General features: G+C 43.5%; 1 protein-coding gene across 1 annotated transcript in view; it reads left to right on the forward strand.

The window, feature by feature from the left end:
* srms (src-related kinase lacking C-terminal regulatory tyrosine and N-terminal myristylation sites) overlaps positions 1 to 26,050 on the forward strand; it is a 44,903-nt gene that overhangs the window by 13,244 nt on the left and 5,609 nt on the right. The window contains exons 3-5 of the mRNA XM_079558036.1: positions 4,425 to 4,546; positions 15,124 to 15,290; positions 24,719 to 24,866. Of these exons, the coding sequence (XP_079414162.1) occupies positions 4,425 to 4,546; positions 15,124 to 15,290; positions 24,719 to 24,866 (437 nt within the window). The remainder of the gene's footprint in view (positions 1 to 4,424; positions 4,547 to 15,123; positions 15,291 to 24,718; positions 24,867 to 26,050) is intronic.

Genomic DNA, 26,050 nt, shown 5'->3' on the forward strand with positions numbered 1-26,050 from the left:
TTAACGTACCAAACAAAAAAGATTGTTTGCCAAATCTCGTTAATGTAATGAAATGAAACCATAAATCTCCGTGCAGATACCCCATTATTTCACAGAGTACATTCCATTCATAAATTTCGCTGATGTGCCTTTATTGCTCTGGGATATGATGACTGCATGACCATAATGGAAAAGGCAGGGATTGAACCCACGATCACCGGGCTCGGGGGAGCATCTCCTACACTCTGAGCCACTGCTGAGGTCATGGGAGAGCGTCGTTCCCACAGAGCCGTGTTTGCATGTTGGGCGTGTTCCGTTTATCTCCTGTTGAGCCGATATTTACATCCAGCAGACCCGCCCTCTCTCTGCGACTGTGAGACAGCACAAAACCGTCTACAAGGATGAAGAAAAAAAGGAATGACTGCAGTACTCCCATTACAGGTGTTGGGGACTGTGGGCAATTTAACATTCAACCCAAAAGGAAGATGCATTAAGTAAAGTTCAGAATCAGAATACTTCCCCCAGCACTTTTTTATTGTTTTTTTGCCACACGTTTTTGGAGCCATTTTGACAGTTTTTTAAAGAAGTTTTTAAATGTGACTACTGCCGAACTAGAGAAAATGTGCCAGATTTAAGAGGTTAATCCCTGTGGGGAAAGTCATTCTCTCCATTTGACTCATCCTCAATGCTGCTGTGGCGACCTGTAGGAGCAGAGAGCAGCCAGCGTGGGCAGGTGCTCAGGGACCCATCTCCATGATGTGTAGCCAGCCTAGTGGTCCGAAACACCTGGCTGGAGGATTCACCTATTGCACATGTTTTTCGTGGTAGGGGAAATTGGAGAACTCACAGGAAACTTACAAAAAAGCAACAAAACCCAATAGAGAAGCGGCAAAAACATGATGAAAACACACAAAAAAAGCATCCTAAAAGAAAAAGAAAGAAGAACGACCAAAAAATCCACATCAGTCAGGCTCTACTTATGATATAATTTGAAGAACAAACAAAGTCTTTGTTTAAATGTAATTGTTTTGTGCTGTGTTGAAACAGTTCTAGTGATTATTGTTGCAGTTTCAAAATCCTGTGCTTTCCTGAAGGCCCATACGGCGGCGTTGACCTTGTGTCCCCTACAGTGCGCCTCAGTCAGTGGTCGGTCCAGTCTGGGTCGGACGAGGCCGTGTGGTCAGCAGGTCTCAGCTGTCAGTGTCACAGTTGTATTTTCTCTCTCGCGGTGCAGACTTTGACAGTTCATGTATTGGGGTTGATCTCGTTCAACAGAGGCTCTACTGTACGTATTGTTTAGTTCATTTATGAAGTGTGTTGCGCTGGTGTTTTCTAGTTAGAAATATGATCGTTCCTATGTTTATACAAAGATGAGGATTTTAATGATTGGGGAAAATACTCAGAGCAAACGCTGGCCCAACCCGTCCCAAAGTCCAGCGGGCCACGGCTAAAATATTCCATGGGCTTGTTCCTCCTCATTACTGTTGCATAAATCTACATAACAATTTGCAAGCAATGGTGATTATCGGCTAAATACTTTTTACAATAGGTTGCATTCACGTGACATCATAACATTGTGAACAGCCTGTAGCCTATTGTAAAACTGAGCTGGTGCAGCTAAGAACTCATATTATGGTAACTATGGTATCTGCTAGAGGTCTATAACTAACTATATGGGTTTTTCTAAGGCTGATGCCGATTTTGGGGGATTTTTATTGACTGATGCACAGCTGATATTATTGGCCAATTACTTTCTGGTCTATAATCCTGTGTATGAAGCTGTAAAGTGTCAGTATTGAACTGTGACAGCAGGGGGCGCTTTATTAGGGCCATAGGGCTGAATTATTAAAAATAATCCTGTTTAGAAGAAGAAGATCTTTATTTATATAGCGCCTTTCACAGACATATAGTCACAACGCGCTTTAGTCGGTACTAGAGATGCACCGATCCAGGTTTTCTGCTTCCGATACCAATACTGGGGGTTCTTTGAGTGAAAAAGTGAATGTTCCTCTTTTCTCCAGTGTGAGATCAAAACAGTTGTGATGTTACCATTTATCAATGGTATCAATTAACTAATATAGCACGCAACTGTCTCAATCATTGCAGGTTGTATTTGAGTTCATATAAGTTTGTGTTTTTATGTTTTGTTTATGGTCCGAATAATCATTCATTCATTCATTCATTCATTCATTCATTCATTCATTCATTCATATAAAAACAATAAACAAGGATCACTGGACTTTTCTACACGTAATATCCTTGGCTACATGACAGGCTTTTAGGTTACATTAATATTAACAGCTCACATTACAGATATGTTACTGTAGATTGTTATTTCCTAAACTAAAATACAAACATTTACCCACTCCAGCAGTGGCCGATTTAATTTTTATTTTTTTTACGTGATCCAATCATAGTTTCCGAACCAGCCTTTTTTATTGCAATGTTTCTCAGTTAAGTAAGTAAGTTAAGTAAGTAATAGTGTTCACATGTCCGTCCTGAGCAGCTGCGGCTGAGACGCGCTGCCAATGTGGGTAAAACTTACCCGCTTTTGTTTACCTTTAAAAAGCTGCTTTCTTCAGGACCATTTTGACAAATCCACCAAACCTCCAGAAAAACACAGCACCCCTGAGGCCAATTTTAAAGCCCTGACTTCACTCTTTCCAATGTAAGAAACGAGAAGTCTGTATCACTTTTGGTCCCGGAGATTTCGGCTTTTTTCAGCGTTAGATCGCCTGATATATATATATATATATATTTATATATATATATATATAATATTGTAAAATATTGGCCTCTTGTCAGTCGACCACTAGTATCTGTTAAAACACTGAATTTTGCACTTGTCATGGTTACTCATATCATATCTTGGTTAATCATGTCACAAAGTTCAGCGTCTTCTCTCTCAACACAAATGAACAAAGGTCAAATCACTGCCTCATAAAAAGGGTCCAAAAGTGGAGACGATATTCAAAATGTGCCTGATGTTGGTCAGAGGGAACAACTTTCAGCCATAAAACAACAACAGAACTGTGTCTCTCCCATTGATTTGTCTCAGCCCCTGTTCCAACTGAAATAATGACATTCTCGAGTCTTATGAACGCAACTTGTTAAAGAAATACACATAAAGAGTGATGTGTAGACAACGTTTGGAGGCCCCTCTGTAAGTTCTCTGTCCAAACATGGTCACATTATTGTAAACAACAACAACAACAAGCTTTAGAGAAAATGTGCTCGGTTAAGGCGGGGGTAAGAGGTTAAGAATGTACTATGAGAACATAAGGGACATGAACTGCTCTTTAATCCCAGCTGAACCCTCTTGTGTCGTGTACATCTCGCAGTGTTGTGGTATGTTGACAGTTTCAGTGAAACCTGAGCGTCACTGTCCCGCCCAAACACTGGTCTAACAGTAAATAGCGGGCGGTCAGACTGCGGCCAAACTACCTCTGTGCTGGCACCAGGTCAAATACACACATATGTACGTGAGGATTAGACATGAGACAAAACAAATGTTGTAGCACTAATTTAAAGAGAAGATCACAGAGACACAAATATCCTAATACGTGGAAGTACATGACGACTACTACTGCATACCTCTTGTACTTGTAACCCCTGTGTTAGTAAGGGCATGGCTGCCGTTGGGTCATGTGACTGGGAGGTAGGAAAAGCCTGTATTAGCTGAGCAGACTGGCCCAGCGGGTTACACTGTTGACATACTTTATTTTTTTCTCCGGGATTGGCACTCGCAGCAAGTCGCTCGACAAACTGTAGAGCTGATGCACATCTTTAAAACTATTTTAACCACACACACAAAAATACTTCCTTCAGTTTTTAGGTTTCTGGCCAGTTTACTTTCTTATAAACTTCACCTGGAAACAAAATGAATTCATATAGTAAAGGTTTCAATCATGGAAATATACAGACATATTTTTAATAGAGGTCGACCAATATTTTTTTTTGTTCTAACTGTGATTATTTGGAAGAAAAATAATAATTCTGGTCTATAATCCTGTGTATGATGCTTCTAAACGTGTCAGTGTTGAACCGTGAGTAGGGGGCGCTGTACATGCATGTTTAGTCGATACTTCAGAGCTTGTTTGAAAGTAAAAAATCAGTAGATTCCAAAACAAAAACGGTAAGTCTCTCTCTCTTACCAAATCTTCCTTAATTATCCGCAAAAGTGTAAAACATACTTTTTTCAAGACACTTTTAGTCTTGGGTAATGACAAACTGGACAGAAATGTTCTCGGTATTTGACCAAAATGACCTGTGGTAAGTAATAAATGAGGTACTTCCACCACCAGAGCCTCGGACCTGCGTCTGTGTGAGTTTCCCTCCTGAACTCTTCGGTTTCCTCATCCGCCTAAAACATGCATGATAGCCGCCTAACGCCCCCCGGCGAGCGCATTACTGACCGTGTTCTCTCGTGTCTGTGCCCGGTGCAGGTGGTACTACGGCAACATCAACAGAGGGAAAGCCGAGAAGCTGCTGATGGCCTCCCAAAACAAAGACGGCTCCTTCCTGGTTCGCATCAGCGAGAGCCACAGTGACGAGTACACCATATCCGGTGAGTCCAAACAGGCGGCGCACATTTAACCCCCAGAAGGTCCCGGAAACCACACCATCTCAAGCCGTATATTTAATACTTAACAGGGCTGTGACTTAAGCTGGGGACACACTACGCAACTTTTTTTATTCACTCTTTTTCACCCACATTAAGGCTGGCTACCGTTCGATACCAGTACTTTAACCTCTTGCCGCCGCTTTAACCAAGCACATTTTCTCCAGTTCAGCTTTACGCAAATCTACACAAAACTGATCTGGTTTGGAAAAATATAAGCTAAAAAAATATTGGGAAATCCTGCTGCCCCAGTGTGCAGCAAACACCACCAACAGACCTAGAGGAAGACAGCGACAGGGCGTTTCTCCTTTATTTTTAATGCACTTTAAAAAAAACAGAACTCACTTTGTCACATCCAAATTTGGAAGAACTTTAGACCAATGCTGGAGGAGCTGTGGTCGGGTGGGAGACCACACTCACATATTTTGGGACTGTCCAAAACAAACTCATTATTGGATAGAAATACAAAGTGAAATTTGTTTAGGTTTTGAAATTACATTGGAACCAAAAGTCATAATATTGGGAATATTCGCTAGCAACCTCAGATCAAATTGTAGCATTTAACATCTAAAAATACTACTCTTAATTGCAAACTAAATAAAATAAATATTCAGTTTTATCGTAAAAATCTATCAATATGCCGCACCTTTGTATATAGGCACCAGTGTGTGAATGAATTATCGGATTATATTCCAGAAATGACAGTACATACATGTGTGTCATTTCTTTCTTGTTTCCTGTGCCTGGACACAAAACTTGCCGGTCGTAATCTAAAGTGTTACCCGTCTATTTCCTGTTTATTCTGGTGTGTTATTGGCCGCTGGACTCTGTGTGTTCACATTTGAGACGGTAAAACAGCTCACACTTCTCCTGCAAAAAATATTAGAAAAATCGACTTTGCTGTAAAAGAGTAACGATCAATACGACTTCATTAATCTCATAGTGGAGAAGGTCACTTCCAGCTGCCGTTAGTTAAAAGTATCATGTATTTGACTCCAGTGCAACAACACGATGTACTTTCAAACACATTTGTCTTCAGCTGAGTCAAAACAACCCTGCATTTCACACTGACAAAGACTGCAGCGCTGTGAGCTGCAGTCTTTGAAATGGGAAAATGCTGAAATATTTACAGCGGTGTCACTCAGGGAAAGCCAGAAAAGGTTTGGACGAGCGGAGCAGCTTGTCAAGTCAACTCCAGGTCACAAACAAACACAACACATTTCTTGGTGAAGCACATGGTCAGACTTTCGAGAACAGACATTTAGTCATGGGTTAAGTTCTTCCGGTCCTTTAGTAAGTGAGTAAGTGCTTTATTTGTACAACGAAATAGTGTTCAGGTGTTAGTCCTGAGCCACTGGGACTGAGCCGCGCTGCTATTGTTCTTTGAGGTAGAGGAAACCGTAGCAGGTCTGTGCTTCACGGCGCTCCAGTGGGCGGGGCCTCAGTCACCTGCAGCTCTGCTGCTCCGAGGCAGGACATCAATGCGGATGTATTTATTTCATCCAGTCAGAGCTCATTTTGGCACTATTTGCTGTAGATGGCGCTCCTTACGTTTCCCTCACCTGGTCAGCTGTAAACGCCTGTTTTTGTATCGCGGCTCCACATGAACGCGGTTAAATGACAAATGGCAGCACATTTATATATCACTAATGATTTATATATAACTATATGGACCAGAAACTCAATTTTTTTTTTTTTTGCATCGTTCCACTCTATTTATGCCTCTTGAACCCTTTTTGTATAAATCTTTCTTTCCAATTCTGCAATATCACTGTTAGATGCAGTATATTCTCACAAAACATTATTCTTACTGACTATTTTACTGAACCACAAATGGACAAAAAGTGTCTGACTCATTTGATAAGTCTGTCCCAGCACTATACATTTTAAGATTTTATTACTTGTCATTGTAACTCATTATTATTAATCCTATATATAGGCAGAATAACTGCTTATTGGTTAAAACAAACAGGCCTAATGGTGCGTTCCAGGTAACCGGTAACTGGTAATTTCCCACCTCCCAAATGCCTTGAAACGGCACTCAAAGTGGTCATTACAACTTGAGGAACTGTGTATAGGAGATGAAGACAGTAATGGCGGCCCCCAGTGGAGGAGCAGTTAAATTATAAAACTGTAACAAAACCAGACTTTCATATAACATTAGCATCATATGAGCCAACTGCTGAAGCATTAGTAGTTTTGTTTACATCCAACTTTTTCAATGGACATGTGTCATGGTATGTTTTGACAAGGAAATAATGCTATATAGGCTTTAAAAATTACATTTTGCATGAGCTGTTCCCTCCTCGATAAACCTTTGTTCGCTATTATTGGAGTGAAGTAAACTCTTAGTGCTGTAACATTCGGGAATCAAGACAAATTAAGTTGCAGACTGAAAATGGAGCCAAAAAGCTTAAAAGATTTCTTCCCTCTGGCCAGAGCAGTAATAATGTTGTGGCTTTGGCAGGAGACCAGTCGACGGCCCTAATGCCTTCGATGCAAGTGTGACATTTTCTTTGGGGATCTCAAACTTGACTTACTAGGTTTACAAGCACAGCAAAGCTTGGATCTTTATTTCATTTCTAGAGTCTTTTGCTTCCAAATCCAAACCTGGAAGTTGAAATTGGCGTGAATCGGTTCCACCTGGTGCAACAGCCGTCCATCACTGATACGACCAAAGACGAGCTGCGACTGACATCAGGCAGTGTCTGATATTGTGGAACATTGAGTCGCAGAGTGAGCCATCCTCTCGCTGCAACTCTGTCAGTGTCTCGTCAACACAGCATCGACGCCAGAGTCATGAGTAACAGAGGCCAGGCATGAGCGGGTCAGACTCCGCATTTCACAGGACTTTCCCTGCACTTTTATGTGGAAATAAACACTGCCACCATGCAGCACTTGCCTCTGCTAAACACACGCTGTCTGAAGCCAGAAACTGTTACGACCAAGCTTCCGTTGTAACTAGGTACTACTGGTATCGAAAAATAAAACGACATCTTTGTAAATGTAACGGTACCCAGCCCTAGTTGTTGCTACGATTGTCGCACAGTGGAGACGAGTGCAGGCTCACGACTTTACAATCATGCACGTCTGACAATGTGAAAACTAAAAATCTAAAGACACCGGCTATAAGGCGCCATTCACACAGAGTCAAGCTCTGCTCAAGAAATGCAAAAATATTGTGTCATCCATGCAAAACTGGCGTTTTGTGGATCTGTAAACAAACATTTTCCAAAGCTAGGTCCCAGGGTGAAAAGACCTCAAAATGCCGTTACATGGTTCTGTTGTTACGGCCTCTCCACAACTTTTCCTAAAACAATGACATCATGGGTTTATTATTCATAATAAGTTAAGTTAAGTTATGCTTTATTAATCCCCGTAGGGAAATTCATTCTCTGCATTTGACCCATCCTCAATGCCGCTGGGGCGACCCGTAGGAGCAGTGAGCTGCCAGCTCGGGCCGGCGCTCGGGGACCCATCTCCATGATGTGCAACCAGGCTGGTGGTTAGAAACACCTGGCTGGAGGATTCACCTATTGTACATGTTTTTAGTGGTAGGGGAAACCGGAGTACCTGGGGGAAACCTACGCAGACACGGGGAGAACATGCAAACTCCACACAGAAAGGCCCCGTCCCTGGTGTGAATCGAACCCGGACCTTCGAGCTGTGAAGCACGAGCGCTAACCGCTGCGCTACTGTGTCATGGCTTTTATTTCACAATCCTCTGCCCCACGACGAGCCACAGATGACACGCAGAAAAACACAGCAGAGTTAGCTTCCATTCAGCCTGCGTTTTGGACCGCTCACTGATAGCATGAATTCACCTCCTCATTTCTTCTGTAGCAGATTGTACGTCCATAGAGCAGTTTCAGTCTTGTTTCCGTTTACTGCACTTGTGCTATCTACAGTCTTTCAGAGGTAGCATCCCCATCACTCTAGCAAATGCTAATTTATGAATGTATTTTTCTACTGAATAAAAATGTGAGACATGAAGATGAGCAACAGCCCATAAATACTTCAAAATGGACAATGCTAACCAGGACACTACGTTAGCTTCCTGCTATATACGTGAACCATAGAGTGTCAAATTAAGAATGGTCTTAATGTGGCTTGGTGGATTTCCTCCTGTAACCATGAGGCAATGGCGTCTCTGGAAGTTTCTGGCTCCTTTTGGACTTTACATTGAAATGTTTTGGCCTCTCATGATTGAACACAGTCTTGTCTTTCTGACCTCCACGTGTTTGTCTGAACATGCACAAGAGTATTCGATATTTTTCCTTTTTTTTTCCTCACATTATTCCATAGTGGAGCTGGAGTAGAGATGTATTAAGATTAAGCCCCCGCCCCACTATCATTACGGTTAGTGGCTAGGGACGAGTCAGGGTTAAGCTGAAAAGCAGGAAGCAGGAAAAATGTTTTGCTTTTGCACACATTTTCGCTATGGGGCACCCTCTGTCCATCACTACTTAACTGTCTATGATGCGAACAATCACAACGAGTGCCATTTTTTGCTTCAATGGAACAATTTGCTGTGAAAAAAATATACATGTGGACCCGATAGGCTTGACATTATTGGTGTGTGATAAATATAATAATAATAATAATAATGCATTAGTCTTACAAAGCGCTTTTCATTGCATTATTCATTCACTCCATACTCTGTGATGGTAAGTGAGGCAACCAGTCTGCGCACATCAGCCCCCACCACAAACCACTCACTCACACACTACATTCGCCAGGCTTCCTGGTGTTCCCAAACGGTCTCCCATCCAAGTCCTGCCAGGCCCTTCCTGCTTAGCTTCTCCGAGGTCTGAAGAGATTGGGCAGAGCAAATGCGGTATGGCCAAATATATCTATAAATATGTTTCTAGTCCACCAGAAAAAGGCCACGCCCCTTTGTATGATGCGTTGCCGTCTGTATCTATCCTCTCAAAGAAATATTGTCCATACCCCCAAAGTGTGTTGCCCCGACTCACCTCCCTCCCTCTTTCTCCCTCTCTCCCCCTAACTCCTCACTATTATATTCTCTCTTGTGCTGTGTATCCTCTCCTCCCCTCTCCCACTTTCTCTCCTCTCCCTCCCTGCCCCTGTCCTCGCCTCTCTCCCTCTTCTATCTTTACTCTCTCCACCCCACCCCCTTTCCTCGCTCTCCTCGCTCGCTCTGTGGCAGAACTGCTGCAGTAGCGGTTGGGTTTCTCCTGACCAAGCCCTGTGTGGTGCTGGTAATTATGCTGCCTCAGGACTCTGTGCACATGGTTGAATCTGAGGGCACTCGCGTTTAGTCCCTCATCTCCCTAAGTGAGACAATGAAACCCTTTTGCACCAAATCTTCCCTCTGTGCACCTCTGCGACGGACGAGGATTGCGTTGAAAAAGCATTGTTTTCAAACCTATCGCACACCAAACCAATGTTGCTTATTCCATTTGTATTCTCATTATCTCAGGACATTTTCCTGTGTATAAACAGTAATCATAGAAGTGAGTTTAACAAAATCAACAGAAGAATGGAACAAAAGATTAACTGGTAAATGGCTGGGGTCAAGTCTAGATACAAGTACACATATTAAAAGGCGTTTTTTAAATTACGAAGCTCGACACTCTAATACGCCTTATGTGTGAGTTTGGTACTCTGTGATGTGAAGCTCTTTGATGAACAGAACTGGAAAAATGACGATCAAAAACTTGTGAAAAACGTGTCAACAATGTTGTCCTTGAAAATTGACTTGAAACGGAAATACTTTCTAATTCTTCACATAATGTCCAGAGAGGAGAGAGGAGGAGAGCGGAGGAAAGGAGGAGGAGGAGAGGAGGAGAGAGGAGGAAAGAGGAGGAGGAGAGGAGGAAAGAGGAGGAGAGAGGAGGTAAGAGAAGGAGGAGGTAGGAGACGGGAGGAGAGAGGAGGAAAGTGGAGGAGGAGAGAGGAGGAAAGTGGAGGAGGAGAGAGGAGGAAAGTGGAGGAGGAAAGAGGAGGAGGAGAGAGGAGGAAAGAGGAGGAGGAGAGCGGAGGAAAGAGGAGGAGGAAAGAGGAGGAGGAGAGCGGAGGAAAGAGGAGGAGGAGAGAGTAGGAAAGAGGAGGAGGAGAGAGGAGGAAAGTGGAGGAGGAGAGAGGAGGAAAGTGGAGGAGGAGAGAGGAGGAAAGAGGAGGAGGAGAGCGGAGGAAAGGAGGAGGAGGAGAGGAGGAGAGAGGAGGAAAGAGGAGGAGGAGAGGAGGAAAGAGGAGGAGAGAGGAGGTAAGAGAAGGAGGAGGTAGGAGACGGGAGGAGAGAGGAGGAAAGTGGAGGAGGAGAGAGGAGGAAAGTGGAGGAGGAGAGAGGAGGAAAGTGGAGGAGGAAAGAGGAGGAGGAGAGAGGAGGAAAGAGGAGGAGGAGAGCGGAGGAAAGAGGAGGAGGAAAGAGGAGGAGGAGAGCGGAGGAAAGAGGAGGAGGAGAGAGTAGGAAAGAGGAGGAGGAGAGAGGAGGAAAGTGGAGGAGGAGAGAGGAGGAAAGTGGAGGAGGAGAGAGGAGGAAAGAGGAGGAGGAGAGAGGAGGAAAGTGGAGGAGGAGAGAGGAGGAAAGTGGAGGAGGAGAGAGGAGGAAAGTGAAGGAGGAGAGAGTAGGAAAGAGGAGGAGGAGAGAGGAGGAAAGTGGAGGAGGAGAGAGGAGGAAAGTGGAGGAGGAGAGAGGAGGAAAGTGGAGGAGGAGAGAGGAGGAAAGTGGAGGAGGAGAGAGGAGGAAAGTGGAGGAGGAGAGAGGAGGAAAGTGGAGGAGGAGAGAGGAGGAAAGTGGAGGAGGAGAGAGGAGGAAAGTGGAGGAGGAGAGAGGAGGAAAGTAGAGGAAAGTGGAGGAGGAGAGAGGAGGAAAGTGGAGGAGGAGAGAGGAGGAAAGTGGAGGAGGAGAGAGGAGGAAAGTGGAGGAGGAGAGAGGAGGAAAGTGGAGGAGGAGAGAGGAGGAAAGAGGAGGAGGAGAGAGGAGGAAAGTGGAGGAGGAGAGAGGAGGAAAGAGGAGGAGGAGAGAGGAGGAAAGTGGAGGAGGAGAGAGGAGGAAAGTGGAGGAGGAGAGAGGAGGAAAGTGGAGGAAAGTGGAGGAGGAGAGAGGAGGAAAGTGGAGGAGGAGAGAGGAGGAAAGAGGAGGAGGAAAGAGGAGGAGGAGAGAGGAGGAAAGAGGAGGAGGAGAGAGGAGGAAAGAGGAGGAGGAAAGTGGAGGAGGAGAGAGGAGGAGGAGAGAGGAGGAAAGTGAAGGAGGAGAGAGTAGGAAGAGGAGGAGGAGAGAGGAGGAAAGTGGAGGAGGAGAGAGGAGGAAAGTGGAGGAGGAGAGAGGAGGAAAGTGGAGGAGGAGAGAGGAGGAAAGTGGAGGAGGAGAGAGGAGGAAAGTGGAGGAGGAGAGAGGAGGAAAGTGGAGGAGGAGAGAGGAGGAAAGTAGAGGAAAGTGGAGGAGGAGAGAGGAGGAAAGTGGAGGAGGAGAGAGGAGGAAAGAGGAGGAGGAGAGAGGAGGAAAGTGGAGGAGGAGAGAGGAGGAAAGTGGAGGAAAGTGGAGGAGGAGAGAGGAGGAAAGTGGAGGAGGAGAGAGGAGGAGGAGAGAGGAGGAAAGAGGAGGAGGAGAGCGGAGGAAAGAGGAGGAGGAAAGAGGAGGAGGAGAGCGGAGGAAAGAGGAGGAGGAGAGAGGAGGAAAGTGAAGGAGGAGAGAGTAGGAAAGAGGAGGAGGAGAGAGGAGGAAAGTGGAGGAGGAGAGAGGAGGAAAGTGGAGGAGGAGAGAGGAGGAAAGTGGAGGAGGAGAGAGGAGGAAAGTGGAGGAGGAGAGAGGAGGAAAGTGGAGGAGGAGAGAGGAGGAAAGAGGAGGAGGAGAGAGGAGGAAAGTGGAGGAGGAGAGAGGAGGAAAGTGGAGGAGGAGAGAGGAGGAAAGTGGAGGAGGAGAGAGGAGGAAAGAGGAGGAGGAGAGAGGAGGAAAGTGGAGGAGGAGAGAGGAGGAAAGTGGAGGAGGAGAGAGGAGGAAAGTGGAGGAAAGTGGAGGAGGAGAGAGGAGGAAAGTGGAGGAGGAGAGAGGAGGAAAGAGGAGGAGGAGAGAGGAGGAAAGAGGAGGAGGAGAGAGGAGGAAAGAGGAGGAGGAAAGAGGAGGAGGAGAGAGGAGGAAAGTGGAGGAGGAGAGAGGAGGAAAGTGAAGGAGGAGAGAGTAGGAAAGAGGAGGAGGAGAGAGGAGGAAAGTGGAGGAGGAGAGAGGAGGAAAGTGGAGGAAAGTGGAGGAGGAGAGAGGAGGAAAGTGGAGGAGGAGAGAGGAGGAAAGTGGAGGAGGAGAGAGGAGGAAAGTGGAGGAGGAGAGAGGAGGAAAGTAGAGGAAAGTGGAGGAGGAGAGAGGAGGAAAGTGGAGGAGGAGAGAGGAGGAAAGTGGAGGAGGAGAGAGTAGGAAAGAGGAGGAGGAGAGAGGAGGAAAGTGGAGGAGGAGAGAGGAGGAAAGTGGAGGAAAGTGGAGGAGGAGAGAGGAGGAAAGTGGAGGAGGAGAGAGGAGGAAAGAGGAGGAGGAGAGAGGAGGAAAGAGGAGGAGGAGAGAGGAGGAAAGAGGAGGAGGAGAGCGGAGGAAAGAGGAGGAGGAGAGCGGAGGAAAGAGGAGGAGGAAAGTGGAGGAGGAGAGAGGAGGAAAGTGGAGGAGGAGAGAGGAGGAAAGAGGAGGAGGAGAGAGGAGGAAAGAGGAGGAGGAGAGAGGAGGAAAGAGGAGGAGGAAAGAGGAGGAGGAGAGAGGAGGAAAGTGGAGGAGGAGAGAGTAGGAAAGTGGAGGAAAGTGGAGGAGGAGAGAGGAGGAAAGTGGAGGAGGAGAGAGGAGGAAAGTGGAGGAAAGTGGAGGAGGAGAGAGGAGGAAAGTGGAGGAGGAGAGAGGAGGAAAGTGGAGGAGGAGAGAGGAGGAAAGTAGAGGAAAGTGGAGGAGGAGAGAGGAGGAAAGTGGAGGAGGAGAGAGGAGGAAAGTGGAGGAGGAGAGAGTAGGAAAGAGGAGGAGGAGAGAGGAGGAAAGTGGAGGAGGAGAGAGGAGGAAAGTGGAGGAGGAGAGAGGAGGAAAGTGGAGGAGGAGAGAGGAGGAAAGTGGAGGAAAGTGGAGGAGGAGAGAGGAGGAAAGTGGAGGAGGAGAGAGGAGGAAAGAGGAGGAGGAGAGAGGAGGAAAGAGGAGGAGGAGAGAGGAGGAAAGAGGAGGAGGAAAGAGGAGGAGGAGAGCGGAGGAAAGAGGAGGAGGAGAGCGGAGGAAAGAGGAGGAGGAAAGTGGAGGAGGAGAGAGGAGGAAAGTGGAGGAGGAAAGAGGAGGAGGAGAGCGGAGGAAAGAGGAGGAGGAGAGCGGAGGAAAGAGGAGGAGGAAAGTGGAGGAGGAGAGCGGAGGAAAGTGGAGGAGGAGAGAGGAGGAAAGTGGAGGAGGAGAGCGGAGGAAAGTGGAGGAGGAGAGAGGAGGAAAGTGGAGGAGGAGAGAGGAGGAAAGAGGAGGAGGAGAGCGGAGGAAAGTGGAGGAGGAGAGAGGAGGAAAGAGGAGGAGGAGAGCGGAGGAAAGTGGAGGAGGAGAGCGGAGGAAAGAGGAGGAGGAGAGTGGAGGAAAGTGGAGGAGGAGAGAGGAGGAAAGAGGAGGAGGAGAGCGGAGGAAAGAGGAGGAGGAGAGCGGAGGAAAGTGGAGGAGGAGAGAGGAGGAAAGAGGAGGAGGAGAGCGGAGGAAAGAGGAGGAGGAGAGAGGAGGAAAGTGGAGGAGGAGAGCGGAGGAAAGAGGAGGAGAGTGGAGGAAAGAGGAGGAGGAGAGAGGAGGAAAGAGGAGGAGAGAAGAGGAAAGAGGAGGAAAGTGGAGGAGGAGAGAGGAGGAAAGTGGAGGAGGAGAGCGGAGGAGGAGGAGAGAGGAGTTAATCAGAAAGGACAGTGTTGCATAAAACACAAATTATCTCTGAATCTAGAAAGAAATCCGTGATTTTGATCAAAACTAGCCTCTGTTTAGCTTAGATTTCTCAGGAACCGAGGCACGTAGAATTAAGCCGTTTCCACCTACGGAGAGCTCAGAGTCTCACCTTTTAAACAAGCCATACGTGTCCATAGCTATAACATAGAATACGCTGTGGTACAACAAACATAATGAAAAAATGGTCTGGATTGTTGGCTAAATCCCCAAAAAACAGCGCAGCACTCAATGTGTTCACCCTCACCTGAACCGAGCACATTGTCTCCAGTGCAGCTGTACTCAAAAATAGCAATGGATATGAGGATGGAAACACAACAACAGAAAAGCAACAAAAAAAGCCACAGAGTAACCACAAAAACACAACAAAAACACAACAAAAAAGTGACCAAAACGTGATGAAAATACATTAAAAAGCAACAACAAAAAGCTCTGAAAAAAACAAACAGAACAACAAAAAAGTTACGATCAGTTTTGTGGGTCTTGTTACTCTGGCCTATAGTCTGTGGACTCTTTTGGGTAAAGCTGAACTGGAGAAAACATTCAGTTGGATTTAATTGAAATGAACAAACAAATAAGCCGACCTGAAATGAACCTGGATGCCTCATGTTGATGGTGTTTGGTGGGTGGTGTGTTTCAGTGCGCAGCGAGGGGAAGATCTTCCACTTCCGGATCCAGCGCTCGGTGATCGGGGCCTACCTGGTCTCGGAGAAGATCTCCTTCGCCACGCTGGGGGAGCTCATCTCCTACTACCAGAAGAGCCCGCGGAGCCTGGGGGTGCTGCTGCAGGAGCCCTGTGTTCAGCAGGTAACGACCGCGCCTCAGCGGGCCTTTGTGTTTGAGGAAAGGCTGCACAGTTCATCCAAAAATGGTCTTTGCATCAAGCAGCACCTTTCTGATGTGTTTTATCTTTCATTGTGGTTGGTGATTTTTTTAAGTAATTTCCCCAAACTACATGGAAAATATGCACTTACAGTCTTGTAGCTTCAGCCCAGTTCATCTTTAAAGGCTGTGGATTTGTTCTTTCATGAATTTCATTTTAAAAGGCCGGGTCTGCGCAGATGGTAAACACAAAGCAATGATCATTTCAGAGTGGACACTGACACTCACACTGAAGTTTAAACCGCTTTACCATTAAAAACACAGTTTGTCTCTGACCTACAGTGCCATTGTGATCTCCCTCCAATGCAGTGGGAAAACCAAGGCCTGGGGGTCAAATACGGCCGCCCAGCCCATCCATCCAGGGCACAACGCATGATCAAGCCCATATTCATTGCTTAAAGGGTGAAAACCATCAGTGTGTTCATTGACATGATAAAGGTGATGCATAAATAGGCTTGTCACGAATATTAGGGATGCACCAATCCGCTTTTTTGAGCTCCCGATCCGATATTTTGACACTTCATCTGGACGATACCAATCCAATACCGATCCGATACAGTCGCTTTGTATTAATTTATTTTGATATAATATTTTTTAATTATATATTATAATCTATGGATATTATAGTAGTTTTACCTTTTTTAATAAACATGCAAGAGGTTTTGGCTTTAGCTTTGAATTTTAAATTTGAAAGTTTTTAGAAGCAGGTGTTAGCGGCAGGTTAACGATAGTAGACAATTTAAGGTATATCTTCCTGTGTGATGTGGATGTTCTGTTATGATTGATACACTTTGTACAGTTTCTGTGATTTTATTTTGGCAGCTCCATCTGAAATTCTGTTTTGAAATGTGTCTTGAAAGCCCATGAGGGCACTTACTTATGTGCAAGACACAATATTTAGAATAAATCAAGCCGTCTTGTATTGGACCCGTCCAGTCATCAAATCCGATCCCATGCGATATTCTCAAAATGCCCGGATCGGCTACTGATGCCGATTCTGAATATCGGATCGGTACATCCCTATTTGATTTATTGAGGCGGGAAAGTATTGCGATAAACGATATTATTGACGCTAACGATGCTTGATAGTGTCATCTCTCAGGCAGAAAAACGACAGTAAACCTTGTTCTAAAAAAGCATCATCATATCCTAAAGTACCACACGAGCTGCAATAAACATGAAATATGATGTAACTCGATTTGCTTCAGTTAGAAATCAAAGTTTTACAAAGAAAAAAATAGGGGGGGGGGGGGATTCTAATAAATGTACAGACGATAAATATGGAGCCCAGAAATGTATCGTTTATCTGTTTTTTATTGAACGATTAGTGGATGTAGTGATTATTGTGACAGCCCTATATACATAACGTATCGAGGCTCTTTATTGGTTTATTTGTGAATTGAACGTGTTTGAAACTTCCCAATTCGCAAATGGACTGGCCCTCGTGTGAAGTTCAAAAATCCGATGTGGCCCATGCGTCTGCTCCAAGGGCACGGGAATCGGGGCGCTGTGGGACCTGCACACCCTCCCCCTGGATCCGCCACATACAAATGTGTTTGTCCTTCACGCGACCGAACTTTGCATAATCCGTGTGCATCCGAGTGTTTCTTATTCATTTAACGTAGCCTGCGTTCATCGCAGCCCCATGACTTCTCCTTTCTGCTGTGATCTGAGAAAACTATTTGTCCACAGATGCAGGGAGCAACACATCATGCGGCGGAACTTTTGTTGTCTAACTTTCTAGCTAAAGCGGTAAATGATTGCGTTATTATGTGGCTCGGAGAGAGATGTAGATGGATAGATGAGCCCAAGAAGGTTTATCGAGTTGATGTTCTATTGTTTACTAAGTTAGTCTGAAAACCTGCTGCACTAACTCGATTTCAAAAGATGGAAAACTGACCGAGCAACTGGAGAAGTAAAATCCCTTATGCTAAACTTTTAAAAAGTACTTGTTAGAGCTGGAAGTTTCTGTGGTTTTAATGAGCCGCTCGGGTCATTCCTAAAGTCCACTACTTTGACCATGGTCCACTGACATTGATCGTAATCCGAGTCGTTTGTTGTCCGAGCGGCGAAGAGACAAAAGCAAAAGTTTGTGTTGTGGGTGACCTCATTCATTCTCATTCATTTGCAGAGAGTGGTGCAAACCCAGAGTTATTGCCCGACGCTAAAAACGTCAGTGCTGCGAGATTAATGAAGTCGGCAGTAAAAACTCTGTAAATTAATCTAATAAAGGAAAGTTGGACGATTAAAAGTTCAGGTCAGTACATTAGAAGGATTACAGAATGGGCTATTGTGTTTCTGTCCGAGCTGCAAAACACCAAGCCTCTAATGATGACTGCTCAGTAATGACTTTTAAGGATCTCGTATGGAGACTGGAGCGCCCTTTGCGGGAAGCAGGGCAGAATAACAAAGATGTAAACAAAGCCACCATGCTAGCGAATCAATGGCGTCGTGACGAAGACAGTTTGAGTGCACAAAGTTCAGAGCGGGGCCGGTGGCGGTTTACACTTCCTGGTTTTATCTGTTACGCAGCCAAATCTAGATACAGATTGGAGCGCTTTTGCAGTAGAAGAAACTATGACCAAATTAGAAAAGGATTACAACTTGTCAAAAGGTTTGCCATGATTTACGCTTTTGAGCATAAGAATGTGGTAGAATTCTTGATCTTTATCCAGAATTTCTTTAAGGGTGAAAATGCAAATGTCAGTGCCATGACCTTGTTTTGAACCTGTAATATACACAGGTGTGGTTCAAGCTGGATTCCCGTTAAAAGAATCCTTTCAAGTACCTTAGATACTGAACTGGCCAATGCCATATAAGACAGTTTGCCCATTTTATCTTTGATCACAGGAATCAGAACAATTTACCAAACATGGAACCAAACATGGAGCTAAAAGACTTTACGAGTTCAGAAGACACTTTGTTAAACCCATTTGATTCATATTCTTTAGGTTGGACGTCTGACAACAAACAATGATGCTTTCATGACTTTCTACAGGTCCAGCCCTGTTGTGTTTCTCTTAACACTGTTCTTCCAAAGCCGACAGATAGTCCTGGAGCGGTATTTGAACCTTCAATCTTTGTCTTACGAAGCCAACGCACTATAGTTGAACTGATCCTGGAGCCATGCACCCTCTCTCCATTCTTTCCAAAAGTCATTATAACAAGCGTTTTTCCTTTTTTACACTTTTAAGTTTTCTAGTTTATTAAGAATGGTTTGAGCTGTAAAACGGGCCAAGACAAAACACACTCTTAATGCTTTTTCAGCAGTTCCTCTGATCCACTCCTCTGCATCATCTTCTCTCACACCAACTTACTCCGACCTCTAGTAACCTCCCTGAGTATTAACCGCTGCCTGTTGCCTTTTGTTTTTGCAGAAGAGATGGTGAGGCTGAGGAGATGGACACAGGGACGCACGCTCGCGCACATTACACACATTTCGGGACCAGACCAGACTAGAGAACTGTTGAATCGCACACTTTCTTCTAATTATAATTCGCTGGGTTAAAGATACTACTGATCAGATATTACTCCAGTAAAAGTTGCTACTGAGGTATATTACTTCAATGAACGTGCTGCTGTGTTTGCTGTTGAAAATACTTATATTCAAAGTCGAAAGAACACATCAGGTTAAGTAAGTGATATGAATCAGAGCTGTGTGTCTTGAAAAAGTCAGAACGGCCCCAGGTTGGGACAAACATCTGTCAAACAGAAGTGTGGAAATATTTGCGTGACGGGGAATCACCGTCTAAAAGCATCATAATGAATCATATTGGGTCATGCTGTCAGGCCATCTCTGTACAGCCATTTAAAGGAATAGGCCACCGTTTTTACATACCGAGATATGTTCTTACCTCACTTTAGCCGAGTTAATATATCCCCGTCTGGTCTTTGTCCGTGCGCTCTGCCAGGCAAACGGAGCACATACGCAGCCTCTCCCACATGTCATATAGCTCCAAAAAAGCTCACGATAGAAGCTACCAAGCTCTTCCACGTGTTCCCTATTTAAATAAAGTTACGTGAAGTGTTTTCATGCAAAGTATATTTACACAGAAATGTAACATGTCGATTTTATAAGCAGATAAAAAGGGGTACTATATTGTGAGGCGTAATGATACGAGGACCAAAACGTCCACGCAGTAACTCCTAAAGACTTCCCCGCTCACTTCCGTCAATAACCTTTAGGAGTTACTGCTTCTATCGTGAGCTTTTTTGGAGCTATATGACATGTGGGAGAGGCTGCGTATGTGCTCTGTTTGCGTGACAGAGCGCACGGACAAAGACCAGACGGGGATATATTAACTCGGCTAAAGTGAGGTAAGAACATATCTCGGTATGTAAAAACGGTGGCCTATTCCTTTAAGGGATATTTCAGGATTTTTGACATAGGGCCTCATTTCCTAGTTATCCAGAGTGTTGCTGATTTCTGGAGATTTTTTTTTTTTCTTGTAATTCATGCAGCTCTTATATTTGAAGAGTTACGTGGCGCTAGGCTAGTGCAAGGCTAGCGCATGTCTATGGTATCAGCTAGCCTGCATTAAAAACAGTCTGACCCGCTCCACAGAGCACCTGAGGCAAATCACTGATAACACCAGACTAACCATATAAATGTCTGTGTCGATAGAATAATGTTTGGAATATAACTGACCTTGCATCACATGAATGATCGCATTTTGAGGGACTATTTTCTAGCAGATCACTCCACCGCTGCGTAGCTTATACAACCACGAAGCAGATGCTGCTCAAATATAAGGTATTTTAAATGCAAAATGGTTAAAAATATTCTATCAACACAGATATTTATATGGTTAGTCTGGCGTCATCAGTGATTTGCCTCAGGTGCACTGTGGAGCGGGTCAGACTGTTTTTATGCAGGCTAGCTGATATTGTAGAAATGTGCTAGCCTTGCATTAGCCTAGCGCCACGTAACTCTCCAAACAGAAGAACTGCATAAATTACCAAAAAAAATATCTCCAGAAATCAGCAACACTCTGGATAACTAGGAAATGAGGCCCCATGTCAAAAATCCTGAAATATCCCTTTAACTTGATCCCATAATAAATAAATAGGCTAATCTCAATGCATTTGCTAATGCTAACACGGCCAGTCCACAGCAGCAGCTGAAACCTCATTATTGTTTTAGGGATGTTAACCGATGACTGTTTGACCGGTGGTTAACCGATCAAAGCTGTCGGTTGAAGGGGAAAAAAAACAAAACGTGATCTCTAAATTAAGCTATTATAGACGGTGGACTAAACGCTACTGCAGTAAGATGTTTTGGTGTGAAGTGAAGAAATTGTCCCTCAGACCCTCCCTCACAATCAATTTTCCATAACTTGATAAACCAATAAAAACATTTGGCGTGAGGTCACAGGGTTTGGCTTCACAGTAAAGCGGCTACAGGCTAAACACTCGAGGTTTTAGAGCCAGGGCAGACGACAGGAGGATGAAGCGTGCAAAGAAAAGTAGTGTGTGGGACCATTTCACCAAAAAGAAAGACACAGACGTAAGATGCAATGTGTGACACAGTGTTTAAATACATTTAGCACATCATCTATGACGCATCATCTAAAATAGCGACACCCGAAAGCCTCTTCGGGTGAGAAAGGTAGCAGAAGCCAACCTACCGTGTCATCTATGCTCGCTGGTAGGAAATGTGACAAACAGCGCTCAGAGACTAGTACCCAAAAGACATGTGGGGTATTTAAAAAAAAGTGACGTGACTGGAAGGGGCGCCAGGGCAGTGTGTGTGTGTGAGCGGGGGCAGAGCGGCTTGAAATGGCTGTTATAATATCAAATAGCGTAGCAAATTTTAAACTATGCGGCTAACCGGTTTAAACCAGCTAATGAGGCTAATAATTGAGTCAAACAGCTGTAATCGATAGCTCAACCAAGTCCTTCTGTTTTTTCGCATATTAAGTAGCCATGTGGTCCAATGGCGTGTTAGCCTTTCAAATGAATACGATCGAACTGGGAAGACTTTTATTTGGCAATGCGCTATACTTCATGTCCCAAGTAGCTCTCTCTCTCTCTCTCTCTCTTGCAACTCAACTCAACATTGACCAAGCAAAAGGAAAAGAGGAATTGGCTTGTTGCACAATGTGGCTACGCTAGTTCCTCTAAGCTGAAGTTGTGGGCGCTAGTACTTCCTGTTCGTATTAATTTCTATTAAGATTAGCTTAGACCCGTTCGAATCATCGTATTTCCTAAAGATTCTGTGAGTTCCTGGTAGATGATCACTTACTGTAGGTTAACAGTGTAAATGTTTCCATAGAGGAGACATCTATGTTTATGAGGATCAGTGAGTTTGTCTTGAAGCTAAAGGCTAACATTAATTTCATGTATTATACAATTTGAAATAGTGCCTTTTGTTTTATTTTGTTTATAGTATGTTAGCCTTTAGCTTCAAGACAGACCATCAAACCTTTCTGATCACAGGTGTCTCCGATCTGAACTCGTTACATCAACATTTGAACACACAGTAAATGATCATCTACCTGGAACTCACTGCCCACAACATAATCTTTAGAAAAATATGATTATTATTCCAGGAAAAGAATACAGACAGGAAGTACTGGCGCTCACAACTTCAGGTCAGAGGAACTAGCATAGTCATACCGTGCAGCAAGCCAATTCACCTCCTGCAAAGCAACACGACGAAGACCAAACCTTCTTCCTTGTCGTGGGTCAGAGGTGTTGACATTACATCTGCACTGCCCCCTACTGTTCTGGAGTGTGCGTCATAAAGCCAACACACAGCCAACTTTGTGCAGAAATATAGTCTTGACAGATCTGCCATTCTGCTCCAATGGCCTCCACCACCAGTCACTCACTGTCTGGCCTAAGAAAACAAGTTTGCTCTGGCCAGTGTATCATTCAAACCGCCAAACTTTACCGGGTTACGGCGCTACCTGCTGAGCTGCACTTATCTGTGTCGCTGCCTTGTATTTCAAATTAGAAAGGAAATAATGAAATGTTGGATAAAGACTACTATGATTTGTAATAGTAAGCCAGATTATCCAACGAGAATCAAGCATTTCCGGATTTGAGGCTCCGTAACATTGCAGTCTTTCTTTTGTTTCATTATACATTTCATAACCTTATGTTTGTATATTTAGAATCATATTTACAGTAGTTATCCACCCCCATACTGAATAATCATGAGTGCACTGTGCCATTTGCATCCCGTCACTTGTTTTTGTCCTAATTTTTTTTTCTCTCGACCCAAATCTGTCGCTCTTTGATCTGCCTTTTTTTTTTTTTTTTTCAAACCGTAATCTTTCAAACAGTGAGCGCCGCAAATCAACTTCAACGGACGCATTTACGAACAAGACTGAGAAACAAGAGACTGACTTTTCTTCTGTCCGATCTCTCAAAATGAAGATTAATTCTTCCGTAGACTATTAGTTATTGTGTTTTGTGTTTATTTTATTGTATTTTAAAGGTCTTATTTTCTTTTTTTTTGGGTGCATATCATGTACAATAGGTGTAATCCTTCAGCCTGGTGATTCTGACCATGAGACGGCTCAACATCATCAAGGTCCATGCACTAAAGAAGCATTAACAATGTCACTATTTTGGAGGGAATCGGATAGTATGAGGGGCCAACTTCACACAGGTCAAGTACCCATATTTTCAAACAATGCAAAATAAAATTTGGATGGAAGAAGTAACAGTTAAAATATGATGCCCGGAAAAGCCAAAAATGGACTGACATAACATTAAATGTAAATGTGTATTACTACCCACCCTTGGAAAATCTCATGTTTGTGCTTGACCTAAGACTAGGATTAATCTTATGACTATGATTAGTTGGATGTGTCCTATTTCCATGTAATTAATGTAATTATTAGAGCTGGCACAAAATATCCGATTGGATTTCAATACCAAGTGTCGATACTTTATCAAGTATCACAATACTTTCAATACTTGCGTTTTGAGGCTTTTTATCCTGCACTCTTTGTTTCCAGTGACAACACTTTGTTACATCGTGTGTTCATGCACTTTTTAACCTTAATACGTCGATAAATGTTAAATGTCATATGGTTTATAAACTTTGGACACATGACAAGCTTTTTACACATTTTGAAGGTAAACGTTTTACTCATCATAATTACTTACTGTATGGCAATACGTATGGAATCGGCCCCTGAGTGTCGTGATATGCATCAGATTGTGACAAAAGTGGATCATCCCAGCGCTAGTACATGTTAGTTACATGTTTAGGCTGTTTCCATCACATTACTGTACAGTGAAGGAAAGTGTTGACAAATGATGTCCATATGAAACTAAAGTATTTCATTTCTGAGGGGGTGAAGCAGTCGAAGTGAAGCAGGTAGTGCTGAGAAAGTCCTGATAACATCTCCACAGAACAATAACATAGAGGAGCACCACTTCGTGACATCAGCAGGTGGAGTGTTTTGAGTCTAGAGAAGGAGACTGAGGGCAGGATGACTCAAACATGCATGAATGAAATGAAACACAACTCCAGGTCCATTTTTATGAGGGAACATTATTGTAACATGGACAAAAAACAGAAATAGAACCTCCGTGCTGCAAACACGCCTGTGTGTCAATGCTTTTATTTGTAATTTGCTTCATAATTTTGCTATTATTACGTGATCAACTAACTTATGTTCATCTTATTTGTATAATTTATATTGATTTGTAATTGCGTTTGTTGTTCATTAACTGTCCAATCATTTCACTAATTATTTCATTATTTTAATTCACTTTGTTAATTTATCTGCACTTGTTTATTCACAATAAATGTTTCTGATCCAAAATTAATATTTGCTGTTCTTTTGATTTTATTTCACATTTTACAGCCAATATTACAGACACATGTTGAGTTTGCACTTAATGACAAACTTTTTTTTTTTACTCTTTTCAAAAGATGTAGAATATTATTGAATATAATACAACAATATTTACAATATTCAAATAAATAATGTTATGATTAAAGCAATATTTTTTATTATTATTACTTTTTATTAACTTGTTCTAATCTGTATTTCACGACAAGTTTATTGCTTCTTTTTGTTTCATATTTTAGCGACAGTGTTTACATTTTTTGGCATTTACCTAACTTGTTGAATCACAACATCATATGACACATTTCTAATCTAATAATGTACCCAAATTTGGGACAATTAGAAAATAATTCACTCTAAACCTGCACCCCATGATCATGCGTGTCTCCAAGTACTCGCCCATATACCTCCCCACTGTGGGGACTGGGTTTCTTTGTTTGGAGTGTAAACATGCTGACTCAGCAGTTTTATTTTTGCTTCGTAAACACTTTATACGTCCCATATCATATTAAAAAAAATTGTTTGTTTTGTTTTTTTCAGAGGGAGTTGTTTGACATGGAGCCCTGGGAGCGCCCGCGGGAGGAGTTTAAGCTGTACAAGAAGCTCGGGGAGGGCCACTTCGGACAGGTGTGGGAGGCTCTGTGGACCACGCAGAACAAGAAGGTGGCCATCAAGACTCTCAAACAGGGTACGCTTTACACAGGGGAACACGCTATGGGACCAACTTTCTCACTGCGTTCTAAACAGAACAGGTCTGTTTAGAACTGCAGGTATCACGTAGTTTTTGAAGAAGTTGTCGTTCTACAATACTATTTTGAAATAATTGTAAATCCACCTGTGACAGATTGAAGAAAAAATATTCATTACATGTACAATTGTGCTCAAAAGTTTACATGCTCACAGAATTGTTGATGATTTTTTTTAATGATTTTTCAAAGAATATGAAAGATAACACAGCTTTTTTTTCACTCATAGTTAGTGATTTTGTGAAGCCATTTGTGGTGAAACAACTGAGTTTGCTATTTTTAAATCATAATGAAAAAAGAAAAGAAAGTGCCAAAATGACCGTGATCAAAAGTTTACATACCCCTGTTCTTAATACTGTGTATTTCCCCCTTTAACATCAGTGACAGCTTAGAGTCTTTTGTGGTAGTTGTGGAGAAGGTTCTCTGTATAATCTAATGGTACAGTGGCCCATTCCTCTTGATCATAAACTTTTGATCAGGGTCATGTTTGGTACTTTCTTTTTTCATTATGATTTAAAAAGCGCAGGCGTTGTGAAAAAAATAACTTTTTGTGTTATCTTTCATATTAGACCAGGGTATGTAAACCTTTGAGCACACCTGTATAAACTAACTAAACAGGAAACATTACTCAAAATAATCATGAAATTAACCAAACATTTAAGTAACATTTCAGCAAACTATCCTCATCTGACTTAAAACCCAATATGGAACAAATCAAAACCTTTTAAACCATATAAATCTAGAAAATGAAGCAGATGCTGTTGTCCAATAGAAGTGAAAACCCGGCACTCAAAGGTGGGCGTCAACATATGGCATAAAGCGAACGTTCACATCTCTGTGTCTGTGTGTCTTTATTTGGTAGAAAATACATCCACATTTCAGCGTTTTTGAAGTATTTGTGGAGCATGAGTTGAACTACTAGTTCTTTTCCCTCCGGCCGCTTCCAATGCTGACTTTGTGGCCGTCGGGCAGTTCCAGAGATGCCGGCTGTATCCTGAATATCTGCATCTGAAGTGGTGCACCACCTCGCCCTGTTTCAGGCACGCTTTGGAGCACACCTCCTCCTTCCTCTTCCTCCTGCGCAGCTCCCTCCGCTCCACAACAGTCTTTCATCATCTTCTGGGAA

Source organism: Gobius niger, assembly GCF_951799975.1.
Source record: "Gobius niger genome assembly, chromosome: 6".
NCBI classification, from domain to species: Eukaryota; Metazoa; Chordata; class Actinopteri; order Gobiiformes; family Gobiidae; genus Gobius; species Gobius niger.